General features: G+C 57.3%; 1 protein-coding gene across 1 annotated transcript in view; it reads left to right on the top strand.

Moving 5' to 3' along the window:
- XXYLT1 (xyloside xylosyltransferase 1) overlaps nt 1-6,479 on the top strand; it is a 100,050-nt gene extending 93,571 nt beyond the window's left edge. Inside the window, exon 4 of the mRNA XM_034781524.1 lies at nt 5,026-6,479. Within this exon, the coding sequence (XP_034637415.1) occupies nt 5,026-5,422 (397 nt within the window). The 3' untranslated portion in view covers nt 5,423-6,479. The remainder of the gene's footprint in view (nt 1-5,025) is intronic.
- The last annotated feature ends 6,953 nt before the right edge of the window (nt 6,480-13,432 follow it).

Raw genomic sequence — 13,432 nt, 5'->3', positions numbered from 1 at the left:
ACATTTACAGCTACTGAATTCAGTTGCCTCATCTTGGTGGCTCAAGTTGTGCACCCAGACATTGTGAGACCCAGTGTTGGGAAAGGTCTGGCTGCATGTGAGCATCCTGGGGTCACACAGGGCCAGGTTCAGAGCTGGGAACCCCCTGTGTCCTGGCTCCCAGTCCTGTGCTCTGACCACCCCCCTCTCTCTACATTACTAACAATGGGCCTGATTCTCCACTGCCTTGCTGCTTGCACAGTCATGACATCTGTGCACAACCGGCTGTAAACGCTGCCGTTCGCACTGGGTCAATGGCTGCACAAGGGCCATGGAGGATTATTGGACGCATAGTATCAGAGCAGTGCACAGGAACTTGGAGCATTTAAACACACCACCACACCGCTGCTGGTGTACACATGTGAACACATCCTGCCACGCTCTGAGCCGGAGGCCTCTCTTGGCTCGGACCCGCCTGCCCAATCTTGCAAACCGCCTTCATCAGCAAGTTTGGATTGTGTGTGCCCAGCTGTGTCTGGCTGAGTTCCTGTGTTTGCCGCAGCTGCCTGGAGCCGGCTTCCGGTGGGGGAAAGGAGCAGATCTAGCCGGGGGGGGCGGGCTGCCACGCCTGCCAAAACTCTTGGTTAATGTGGCTCTGGGGTGTGGTGCATGTTTTGAAGAGGGGGAGCTGGGCCTGTTCCCATTGCGGCTGCTCTGCGGGGGAGCTGCTAAACCTGCCCCGAACGGCAGTGACCATCTCTCTCGTTCAGAGGGATTAGCACGGGGGGGGGGGGGGGGCAACTTTTTGGCCCAAGGGCCACATCAGGGAATAGAAATTGTATGGCGGGCCATGAATGCTCACAAAACTGGTGTTGGGGTGAGGGAGGGGGTGCGGGCTCTGGGGTGGGGCTGTGGATGAGAGGTTTGGGGTGCAGGAGGGCGCTCCGGGCTGGGATCAAGGGGTTTGGAGAGCAGGAGGAGGATCAGGGCTGGGGCACAGGTACAGCTCCGGCTGGGGTGCAGGCTCTGGGGTGGGGCTGGGGATGAGAGGTTTGGGGTGCAGGAGGGCGCTCCGGGCTGGGATCGAGGGGTTTGGAGAGCAGGAGGGGAGATCAGGGCTGGGGCAGCAGGTCGGGCTGTGGGGAGAGGCTCAGGGGTGCAGGCTCCGAGCGGCACTTACCTCAAGCGTGGTCTGGCCCCCGACCCAGAGCCCCGGCTGGAGCGGGGCCGAGCCGTGTGGTGTGGCTCCAGCTCGCTGGCCGTAGTTTGCCCACCCCTGGACTAGCAGAACCAAGGGCTGAAAGAGCAACGAGGTGGTGGCCAGGCACCAGCAGACTGAGTCCACAGGGGTCTGAGTCTGGGCTCAGCGATCCGAGTGTCAGTCAGGAGGCAGTGCGGTTAGATCAGAGCCACCCCTACTAAGCCTCAGCAGGATGGTGATGCACGGCTGCCGTTCCCGGCTTGTGCAGGGCTGTGGGTGGACCCCAGTCCATGCCGGGGCGGGGAGGGGGATCCTCCCAAGGACATGATGCTGGGACCCTGCCCCATGAAACCAGTGTCTGTGGGCATCCAGAGAGAGGAGAGAGACTGGCTGGAGGGAGCAGAAGGGCTGCTTTGTGCTGTGATGCTCACCAGTCCTGTGAGCTAAGTAGGGCAGAGCAGAGCCTGGGTTTAACCACTAACACCATCTGGATCAGGGCTGTGATGTTCACTGCACTAGTTCTGCCTGGTGTGGATGCAGGGCTTACGCCCGCCCATGTGGGTGCACAATGCTACAGCTTTTATCTGCAGACAAGCTCTGATTTCCTGCCTGCGTGAAAGGCCCCCAGAGATCAGGATGGTACTGCAGGCCGTGGACATGGGGTTTCACTCAGTGACATGCCAGGGAGCCCCGTGCTCCTGGAGGCGCTGGCTTTCCGCTCAGTTGTAAAGCCCAGGATGGTGAGCATTAAAAAACCCCGGTGAGCGCAGTGGCTTTAGCCATGGTGTCTTGGTCAGATTCCAGCAGCTGTCCTGAAATCCCCAGGCAGCTGCCATTGCACATGGTGTAATTCTTTGAAATGGGTGAGTGCTCTTAAGGAGCTACCGCATTCCACCCCAGAGGTGGCTGCATGTCAATGGTGAAAAGTTTGCAAATTGCATCAGGATGCGCCGGAATGAAGGAAGGTGGCCTGAACTGGGGCAGCCCCACTGACAGCAGCAAACTCAGCCCACTGTGCAAGTACAGGATGACTCCAGGGGGGGTTCGGTGCCCAAAGAATGCAGGATGGGTCCTAAGTGACCAGTGCCGTATATGGACCGCACAGTCCTACCCTTGTATTTGTCGCATGCCTGTACGAAGTGAGAGGAAGGAGCCGGACTGCTGGCTCGCCTAGTCCCTGCAGAGCGGACACAACAGCAACTCGATCTGCGGTTCCTCTGCAAGTCAGGAGCCTGCTCTCACTGCGCTCACAGCTGAACCACGGCTGTTGTTCGCAGCTACTCGGGGTTGTGGGGGGTCCCGGGCAGGTCTCTGCACTAGGAATTGAGCGCCAGAAGCCACCACTCCAGCGAGCGCTCTGCTGTACCGAAGGAGTGGGGGGTTCGCAGGGCAGAGGGCCCGACGGTGTCACTGCTGGGGAAGGAGCTGCGTGGGGCTCCTTTCCGTAGCCATTTAGACTCGTGTGTGTGTCTTTCACAGGAGCTTTGTGTCTGGTAACCCAGCGGCCCTGCACGAAGCCCCGTTGTGACTCTTCCTGCCATCAGCCCAGCCACGGGGAGGCTGTGTCCCTGGCACGGGGCTTCGAAGGGCTCCGTGTTCGTGTTCACGGGGTCCCGAGAAGGGTTTGAGTGTTGTTCTGCAGGGAGCTCGTCTGGCCTCTTTTCAGTCCTCTCTTGGGAGGCACCAGAGGGTTGGGTTTAATTTCCGGTCCCTTCCTGTAGTGGGAGAGCTTGTGACCCCAGTGACACGGGCGGGAATGGAGTCACTTCAGACTGACGCCAGAGGGCCTTCGAGCAGAGTCTGGCCCACTTTGTTTCACTGTTTTTATTCCATTTATCATCTAGAATTTGCCTTTGAAGGGGAGCTGAACCCTGTGTCCCCGAGTGCCCCATCTGCAGTACCCATTGCACAGCGACATTGGGGGGCTGGGTTAGCCAGTAGCTGGCAATGCAGCACCCCTGCAATACAGCCCATTCATTTAATCTTCCAAGCCTTTTTCTGCACCAGCAAATCCTTCCCAGGGGACCAAGCGGGGAGACCCAGGAAACTGGGGAGACTGACGCTGATCCCCGCAAACCCCTGGGAAGGCTGATGTGGGATGCTGGCAATACAGCATGAAAAGCCGGTAACAGAATGAATGCCCGTCAGCAAGGGGGGCTCTGTGGGAAGCAGGTCTTGTCACACCCCCACATCGTTCTGTTTGTGAGGAGATCACAAGGATAGCTAATAGAGGTGACTGCGTTGACTGGGGCATTTGATTTAGTCCTGCATAACTTCCTGTTAAAAACAGCACAATACAGAAATCGGTGCAGCCCATGTTAAGGGACTAAAGACTAGTTTATCCCACCGAAGGGTGAGCTCTACCTGGGTAGGAGGTTTCTGATAGCAAAGGTCTCTGTAATTGATCAGAAAAAGGCTTAATGTGATTCCATGGTTGGAATTTGAGGCTAGATAAATTCAAACTACACATAAGAGGCACGTTTTTAAACAGTGTGAGGGTAATTAATGGTTGGCATCATTTACCAAGGGTTGGGGTGGATTCTCCAGCACTTGCCGTATTTAAATGAAGACAGCATGTCTTCCCCAAAGCCCTGCTCTAGCTTAGCCAAACATTACGGGCTTGACACAGAAATTACTGGGTGAGGTTTTCTTGCTTGTGTTATGCAGGAGGTCAGACTAAATAACCATAATGGTACCAGTTTTTAAATCTGTTAAGGGCTGTTATAAATAGGTCAGGGATCAGTTGCTGTCCATGGCCACTGAAGGTAGGTCAAGCAGTAATGGGATTAAACTGCAGCCGGGCTGATTTAGGTTAGATATTAGGAAAATCTTTCTAACTCTCAGGGTGGGTACGCTCTGGAACAGGTTCCCAAGGGAGGTCGTGGAATCCCTGTCACCAGGGCCGGCTCTAGGATTTTTGCTGCCCCAAGCAAATTCATTTTTGCCCCCCCCCGCAACCTCCCTCCCATTTTTTTCTTATCCTACCCCCTGGCCCCACCTCAACTCTACTCCTTCCCGAAATCCCCAGCCCTGCCTCCTCCCCCAAGGCTCTCAAGCTTAGGAGGGAGGGGGAGAAGCAGCGCGCGAATCAGCTGTTAAGCGCGCCGTGGCCGCTCGGGATCTCCCCCTCCCTTCCAGATTTGAGAGCCTGGGAGGGAGGGGGAGCAGCGGCGCGCGAATCAGCTGTTTCGCACGCCACGGCCACTCTGGATCTCCCCCTCCCTCCCAGGTTTGAGAGCCTGGGAGGGAGGGCAAGCGAGCAGCAGCAGCAGCGGAGGTGAGCTAGGGCGGCCGGGGCACATTTTTAGGGACGGCAGGAGCGGCATTGTGGCGCCGGCCATGCCGCCCCTAAAAATGTGCCGCCCCAAGCACCAGCTTGTTTTGCTGGTCCCTAGAGTCGGCCCTGCCTGTCACTGGAGGTGTTTAAGAACCAGCTGGACAAACCCCTGTCAGGGCTGGTCTAGGTTTACTTGGCCCTGCCACAGCGCAGGGAGCTGGGCTCGATGACTTCTTGAGGTCCCTTCCAGTCCCATAATCCCTTCTGGGCTTGAATCTAGGAATCTCCGAGGCAGGTGTGAGCTCAGGCTTGCATTCCTTGTGCACCCAGAACACCTGGAGTCCGGAGAAGTGTGGGCTTGCAAGGAATGGGTCCCAGGGGTGGCGTTTTATCTCGTCCTGCAGGAGCAATGCTGAGGGGGAGCACGTTTCCCTGGGGCACAGAGTGCATTTTTGTAGCTGGTGGAGTTAACGCTTCTTGCTAGGTTTGGGCTCCCACCTGATTGCTGCTGGAGCCATCTGCCCTGTGGTCTGTAACCCCCCATGTTGTGCTCTTCTCCCTTCTCTAGGCACACGTTCTGGCAGTTCCGCCGTGAGAACCCCCAGACCAAGGTGGGTGAACCCCCTCCCGACGGCCTGCCTGGCTTTAACAGCGGAGTCATGCTGCTCAACCTGGAAGCCATGCGCCAGTCCCAGCTCTACAACCAGTTGCTGGAGCCAGACATGGTGCGGCAGCTCACGGAGAAGTACCACTTCAAGGGCCACCTGGGGGACCAGGACTTCTTCACGATGATTGGCATGGAGCACCCCGAGCTGTTCCACGTGCTGGACTGCACCTGGAACCGGCAGCTCTGCTCCTGGTGGAGGGAGCATGGGTACAGCGACGTGTTCGATCAGTACTTCCGGTGCGAGGGCCAAGTTAAAATCTACCATGGGAACTGCAACACGCCGATCCCCGAGGACTAGGCCGCCCGTCGCTCCGCTGGGTGATGGGAGCAGCAGCTTGTGAAGTGTGTGCACCAGTGCCCCATGCAAAGGTGTCCCCACCCCATTGTGCGCTGGGCTCCCGCGCCTCACTCCAGCTGTTCCAGGAACATTCCAACGCCTCTCACCTTGGAGGAAGTGCAGTCTAGTGGTTAAACCAAGGCACCTGGGTTCTGCTCCCAACTCAGACGCTGACATGGCTACGTGAGGTTGGGCAAGGCATGTCGCTCCTCCATGCCACGGTTTCCCTACTTGTAAAATGGGGCTAATAATATTTACCCTCCTCCCACTGTGCTGTGAGGCTCAATTAGTTAGAGCGGGGAAAGCCCCTACATACATGCAAAGTACGCCGGGTCCGTGCAACGGCCCGCAACACCGCCTGCCCTCATGTCCTGGGTACGCCGCCCTGTGGGATAGGGATAGCACCTCATTTGACACTGACAGCGTCAATGGTTGCACAGTGTTCATGAGCATTGCATTGTTCTTTACGGTAGCCTACATAAGGGACCATCACTCAGTGACCTATTTCTATGTCTAATGCAGGGCGAGAAGACGCCGTCTCCAGCCTGGCCTCATTTAGAATAAAAGCCAAACGAGACTTTGGAAAGACTGATTTGTGCTGATGAAATTACAAAACTGCATTAACACTGGGTTACTCCTGGACCAAAATTGAATCCAAATGAGCTTTAAAGCCTTCCCTTGGTTCTTCCTAGTGCTAAAAGCTTTACTGCTGTTCTCATCTGAGAACCATGCAGAGTGGGGACGAGTGTGTTCCTTTTTACTAGCTCTTCCGTTAACCTTTTATGCTAGAATAAAGGTGCAGATGTAAAACACACTGTGTCAGTTTTCCACAGCACAACTGATGCCCTGGGTGAAAAGGTTTGATAAGAGTCTGGTTCCTTCTTACGGTGATTAAAAAGTAGCTGACATATGGCTGTTGGGTAAATGAAAAAACGGCGTCCTACGTACGTACCATCGCCACTCTGTTTAACTGCACGAGAGTCCTGAGTCGGGTCTATAATAAAATGTGTTCAAGGCAGTTATTATTGCCCCGTGTGTACGGCTGAGTATAAATGGCAAAGATAAGGAGCCTCATTGGACAATTGTTCTTTCTTGGCAGCGGTGAGCTGCTTTTGCCAACGTAAAGCCTGTAGTGTTCTAGCCCATGCTGTCAGAGCGCTCTCTGACTGCCATGCACAGCACCCCCAAGCACTCCAGGTCCTGTCCGGTCTCTCCCAGATTCCTCCGTCTCGGAGGAATCACTGGGGGTGGATGTAGCCCAGTGTCCTGGCTTCAGCAGCAGCAGACAAAGGTGGGATACCCTGCACCCTGGGGATGCCTCTTCCTACCGCCAGGCGTTCAGTGATGGGCTTGTGCGGTGCGGCATGAAGGGTTAATGGGGAGGGCAGGAAGTGAGGGTCTTGCAGGCCCTAGCTGGGGTGTGAATGGTGTGCTCCAGCTCTTTAGCTGAGGCCGTGTTTTCGGTCCTGACCCAGCAATTCCAGAGGGGGGCACAAAGCGCTGCAGAGACTTGGTTCTCAGTCTCTAGGAGAGCTGCTGTGGTGCCGTGCGCGAGAGAGGCTGGGTGGGGGTATTAGTACAGGGGCTTTAATCCGGGGGCGCCTTTAGCCACTGCCCAAACCCATCTCCTGCCTTGCCAGCAAATCCCCATTGGCCCCACAGGCTGTCGCAGAGACAGGCCTTGTGGACCAGAGCCTGCAGGAGGGGCTGCAGATTTCCCAGGGGCGCTCGCCAGCCTAAGCGCCATGTCTGGCAGAATTGCGACAGGTGCACTTGACCTAGGGCCTTCAGCGGCACTAAGGCCAGTCTGTACTTTCCAGCGTAACATGTCTGTGGTTCAATGAGCCGCACAGAGTAAAATCCATGTTACACAAGGAATCGCTGCATCATATGCTGACAGTACACATGTAAATACCAGCCCTGGGCTCCGCTATTCACAGCCTTCCTCCTGGGAAGTCTGAACGCTGAGAAACTCTCCTGGACAGTGAAAACGCCCCTGACAGCTGGGCAAAGTCACCATAGGAATTTACCCACCCAAGCACACAGTCTTCTAGCCAGCTTGATCAGGCTGAATGAGAGTTACAGGCAGCGCGGTTAAAAGCGCATGATGTGAGCGCAGCCGTGGCTTATCTGCCTTACTAACCCTGCACGTGTGAATATGCTTCAGATCTGGTCGTGTTCTCGCTTACCTCGGCTCTGCCCTGAACGAGCCCTTCTCCAGCACACGCTACCTCTGGGAGGGGGCCCCCCATAGAGTACAATGCTATAGGTCATATGAAGCGCCATGTATGGGGCCAAGGATGTAAAGTGCCTCCCCCGGCCTGCTCCTCTTCAGAGCATGGGGCCAGTCACAGGCCTCGCTCTCAGGCGGTGCAAAGCCTGTCTCTGCACCTGTGTTTGCTTGCTCAAGCGAGGGTGGAGCGAGGCTGGCCCCCATATAGGAAGATCATTAACCCTGCAATGAATTTGTGGTGGATGCTGTATCCATTTTACTATGAGTTTCCAACCTGGTTTGGTAAAATCAACACCACTTGTGTGCGTACACTGGGGCTTAGTGAATCGTCAGTTACCCCACAACTTAGCACCAATGACCACACGGTAAAGAGCATGGCACCCCTGCGATTAACACAGCAGCCTTGAAGAAGTGAGGTTTTTACTCACGAAAGCTTATGCCCAAATAAATCTGTTAGTCTTTAAGGTGCCACCAGACTCCTTGTTGTTTTTGTAGATACAGACTAACACGGCTACCCCCTGATACTTGACAGCAGCCTTGGTGCTTTTGCTTCTATACACGCTATTCTTCATCCATCTGTAATGCGACAGACCGCCAGTCGTCAGGATCAAACCTGGGGGCGCTGGAGCTTAGTGCATGAGCCTTTACTGCATGAGCTAAACACCACCTGGCCCTTAGCTCAGGCTGTAGCAGACTCATTAATCTCTCTACGCGGTCGTGGTGCCACTAGAGGGGTCAGAGCACCACACCCAGGAGGGTGGGGGGTCACACGTCCACTCTGCTAAGTGGGGATGGGATGCAGGGGGGGCAATGCAGCTGCACTTTTAACTCCACTGCTGCCTGTTAATAAAGAAATAGCTTTTAATTTTTTTAAAGGCAAAAAAACAAAACTGGCAACAGACATAACCAGCCTGGCAGTGCTGGGTCTGCGCATCGCTCACCTTTGCCTCATTTTGAACCCGCCAAGCAGCAGCTCTTCACGCTGTTTGATGGCCTCAGCACTAAACCTGCCCCTTGTTTGAGTCGCTGAACTGATCTGTTTCCAAATCACAGCACACGCGCGCAGCTCCAAAGTTCCTCCAGGTCCTCAGGGCAGGAATTACTAAAGGGTGACTGAGAACAAGTGAGAAGCAATGGCCACTTTTCATTACGCTGCCATTATAACGAAGGGGAGGAGATTAACAATCATTGTGACCCTGTGAGAGCGGAGTCAGCTGCGCCCAGCCGTGCCCGGCCTGCCAGCCCTGGAGGATGCAGCACACCAGCGCCCTGGCTACAGCAGAGCTGGTGATTTAGTGTCCCCAGGAAAGCCCAAGTCAGAGGTGATCTTTCGGAGCTGCGCCCTTCAGTGCAAACTGGCTTTGCCCAGAAGCCTGAGCTCTTGGAGCAAGGCAGCCACAATGGGCCTGAATCGACCTCCTGGGGGGGGGGGGGGTCCCAGGCTCGGCTTGGGCCCACTACTATGTAGAACAGACCTGTGACACAACCTCACACACCCAGCATTGGCCCCATGCTACAGCTGGGGCCCCAAGGCACAGCGAGGTAAAGTGATGTGCTCACGGTCATGCAGCAAATCAGTGGCAGAGCTAAACAGCCCCCAGGAGGCTGGACACGTCCGGCCCCTCCTCCAGTCGGTGGCTGGCAATGCCGCTCGCTGCTCTGCCATGCACACCCCAGCGGCACCGGCCATTTCCAGTGCTGGCCCAGGCACAGGTAACGGTCCCATGACGCTGTTACACCAAGCTGGTACCGGGACGCTTCCAGGGCTGCCACCAGCACGAAAACTCACGTCAACCCCTAGCGCACAGAGTGTGGCGCCCCCTCCCCTCCCCAACAGCCAGTACGGTGTGCCCGGGCCGACACCTCGTAGCGGGCCCCTGCCAGGGTGAAGGCTGGCGTCGCTCTTTTAATCACGTTACCAACCCGGGTGGCAGGAGCTGGGTTCGAAGCAGGGAGCTGGCTGGGCAGGTTCGTCCTGGCTGTGAGCTTTGACGCCGGCCCTGAACACCAGTGTGGTGCTGGGCCCAAGTCACCACACACTGAGCGCCGGTAACTGGGTCTGGGCCGTGAGGCTCCGGGCAGGGCCGTGCTGTGAACACCCGTGTGCACGGCCCTGTTTGCTAATCAGCGGCCGCCTTACTGCGCACATCATCGGCGAGGGCTGTGGCCGGGCAGGGTAGGAGGCGCACACCCCGATGCTGGGCCCCGACACGGCCGTGGGGAAGCGGGCGCAGCAGCTGAGCATGGACTGGGGCTTACCGAGCCCGGCCCGGCCCTCGCTAGTGCCCTCAGGCCTTCACCACCACTGACCCGGCCACTTAGAACCAGGCTATAATGGGCGCAAAACTTCAACCAAGGCTAATCGCCATGGCGACGAGCAGATACCACAGAGATTACATTTGGCTGGTAATCGGGCGGCTTTGCACCATGTTTCTGATCGATGCGCTTGGTTCCCTTACACAGCCAGGGCCAGAGCGTCACGTCACACGGCATAATGGTGCCAGGCCGTGGGCCAGATGAAGGTGCATCATGAGTAGGGCCTAGGTGCATGATAACATCAGCCACTCAGCTTGTGCGTTTCTAGGCCTTATGGGGGTGAAAAAAAGCATGGAACTGTGACCCAGGTATAACTGATGGAGCCATAGCTGCCTGAGTCTGCAGAGAGCCTGACCCACTAGCCTAGAGACAGGAACCTGCCCCAGTTGTCATACGGGCGTGGTAAGCCAGACCCTGCTACTCAGATGGGTGCGTCTGCTGGCACCCGCATTCCTGCCTGGGCGCCTAATATGTGTGTGTTTGTGGTGCGGGGTGGAGAGGTCACCCCATAGGCGCCACACCATGGCGCTGCTGGGGTTGTGGCTGGCGGGCCCCAGGCAGGGCACATTGATGTGAGGAGGGGAGTAGCCCCAGGCTTGCCCGTGTTGCAGCCTGTGAGCTGACCCAAGGCAAAACGGGCAGGACCCTGGCATGGGACGGGCAGGGGGGCAGGGTGTGTTATTCAGCTGCTGCAGGACAGTGGTCAGGTTGCTCAATTCTGCCAAAGATGCTGGAGCACATGAGGGGGAGCAGAGGTGATGTGTGGAGGGGGCATGTGTATGTGTGTGTGGGGAGGGGGACTGTCACATGCCCCCCCCGATTATTCATCACATGATGTGGCTGGAGGGGGCAACACCCAGCACAGCAGCTGAGCTGGCAAGTTGTGCCAGGCAGGGCGAGGACCAGCTGGGAGTCGCAAAGGAAGGGGCTGCTGCTTTCTGGGGATGGGGGGATCTCTGCGGGGGATATGACATGAGCGGTTCTGGGGTTGTTGCCCTCCCCTGCCCTCCCGGTGCAGCAAATATGGATCGTCTATGGGGAAGGGGGTGGGGTGTGTTTGGGGGGAGTTCGTGCGTGGGGTGATGGTGAGCACGCAGAATGGTGTTAGGAGTTGCGCTTAGAAGGCATATTGGGGGGGGGGCTCAGCCGTCCCCCAGAAACCTGGGGAACTGAACCCCCTCCCCAGCTGCGTTTCCGGGCGCTGTGGCCCATGTGTGTCAGCAGGGAGCAGGGTCCCAGAGCCCAGGGGGAGGCCTGTGCCCAGCCGCCCAGTCTGGGCCTGAGGCGGCACCAGCCAACCCAGCCCATCACTAGTGACTGCAGCGTTACTGGGGCTGGTGTGTGGGGCATGTCATGGTGCGTACTCAGCCCCATTGGGACTCGCTGGGGTGTGAGTAGCCAGCCAGCGCTGCCCCATTGCTCGCTAAACACTGCCACTGTATCAGAGTGGCCGGGTGGAGGTCGGGGACCAGGCGTGAATCCTGGAGCTGTGGCCATGCCAAGGGCACCTGGCCCCATCCCTCGTCAGCCCATACCTGCCTCCCCCCCCCCCCGGCTCGGGGTGTGTCCCACGCCCAGTGTGTCGCACGGAGCAGTGCTGAGTGGGCAGACAAACACCCTGGAACTGGCCTGGCCCCTGTTCAACACAGGTTACCTGGGATCAGAGAGGTGGGCACTAGGGGCTGAGCAAGGAGGGTGGTCTAGCTAGAGCGTGCTGGGGTCACCTTGGGATAAGCATGAGGGCCCCCCCCTTAGGGTGCACCAGGGTGTGTGGTGAGAGTGAGTGCAAGGCTTTATGGTGCTTGAACAGGAAGAGGTTTAGGGTGTGTGCGCCCAATGGATTAGATAGCGCACCCTTCGGGGGGGGGTGACACAGGAGGCAGGATTAGGGGGAGGGGAGTGGTCAGGGTGGCAGAGGAGGTGGGGTTAGGTGAGGGGGTCAGGGTGGTAGAGGAGGCGGGGTTAGGGGTGGGGTCAGGATGGTAGAGAAGGCAGGATTAGGGTGTGCGGAGGGGTCATGGTGTCAGAGGAGGCGGAGTTAGGGGCAGGGCAGGTGTCAGAGTCAGCGGGAGGGGTCAGGCTGGCAGAGGAGGCTGGGTTGGGGCGGGGTCAGGGTGTCAAAGGAGGCGGGGCTAGGGGAGGAGTCCACAAAAGCTAGCTTTGTCGATCGAAATGGGCAGGGACTTGGCCGGCTGCCACCTCGTCTCTGTATGGCAGTCAGGTTCCGAGGCCATCAAGGCCTTCTGTTAGGACTCTTTGGCTCTGGGCGAGGGACTTTCCCCAGCGTCATGTCTGAGCGAGGCAGGGTGCAGGGACCCAGCAGGCTTGGCTCAGCCCTTCCTCCCCCAGCGGGATCACAGTCCCAGTGCACAGAGTGTGCTGTTCGCAGCACCGAGCTCCTCTCTGCCTGGCGACGCTGCATGGCCATTAACAACCCCATGCGATGCGCTGGATGCAGGGGCTTACCCGGCTGTCCTTTCCCCGCGCTGCTGGGCAATATGTTGTTTGACAGTTACTGCCCTCCACCCCAGAGGTGGGTGCACTGTAGTGGACTGTATTGTGAATGGACCAATCCTGCTGGGTGCAATGTGCCCTCATCTGCCCTTGAAAGACTGTGCAGGATCAGGCCCATAGTCTGCAAAGCGCTGTGAGGAAGAAAGAGCTGCTCCATCGTCAGTAACTACCCATGGCTCTAGTACAGTGTGACAGGACTACACCAGTTCATTGTCTTCCTGTGCACTGCCTGGCGCAGTGCTGACATGACAGGAAGACTGCTCGGAGAGCAGCTTGCATGATGGATTATTCTGGGGCGCTGGAGCGGGAGGGGAGTTCAGTGTACGGAATTGGGGTCATGAGCAAATACACATGTAGAAAACCTCTTAGGGTTCATCTATACTGCAGTAGAACTCATGGTGTCAGACCCTGGCTTTGTGAACCTAGGGCTTGAGAATCTACACTCATTTGTACCTCCAGGTTAGGAATTGTTGAAGCCTGGTTCCTAACCTGGGGCGCCAGGGTCTACACTGTAGTATGAGGGCCCGAGTCGTGCCACCCAGATCCCAGACTTCCTAGCGCCTCCCAAAATGTGTCTGCTGTAGCCCTTTGTGTGTGGTGCACTGTGGGGAACTGTGACTGTTCAAAGGACACAGAAAGCCGGCCCATGGGATTGTGGGATACTTTTGGTGGACTCCAGAGCACAAGTCCAGAGGGGCTGCATCTACACTGCAAAGCAATAGGGCTTGAACCCTGGGTCCCAGCTTGACTCAGGCTTGGACCCTCCATCCCTTGGGATCCTGGGTCCAAGCCCTGGTTAACTCAGTTTGTGTGTAGATCGAAGGGGGGTTCGGCTTGAGCCCGCGTTCAAAACCTGGGCTTGCACTGTGTGTAGCCGTGCCCAGAGGGAGCTGGAAACAAAGCTGGGT

Source organism: Trachemys scripta, chromosome 9, assembly GCF_013100865.1.
Source record: "Trachemys scripta elegans isolate TJP31775 chromosome 9, CAS_Tse_1.0, whole genome shotgun sequence".
Lineage (NCBI taxonomy): Eukaryota > Metazoa > Chordata > Testudines > Emydidae > Trachemys > Trachemys scripta.
The sequence above is the reverse complement of the archived record's forward strand: the minus strand, read 5'-3'. Positions and strand labels throughout refer to the sequence as shown.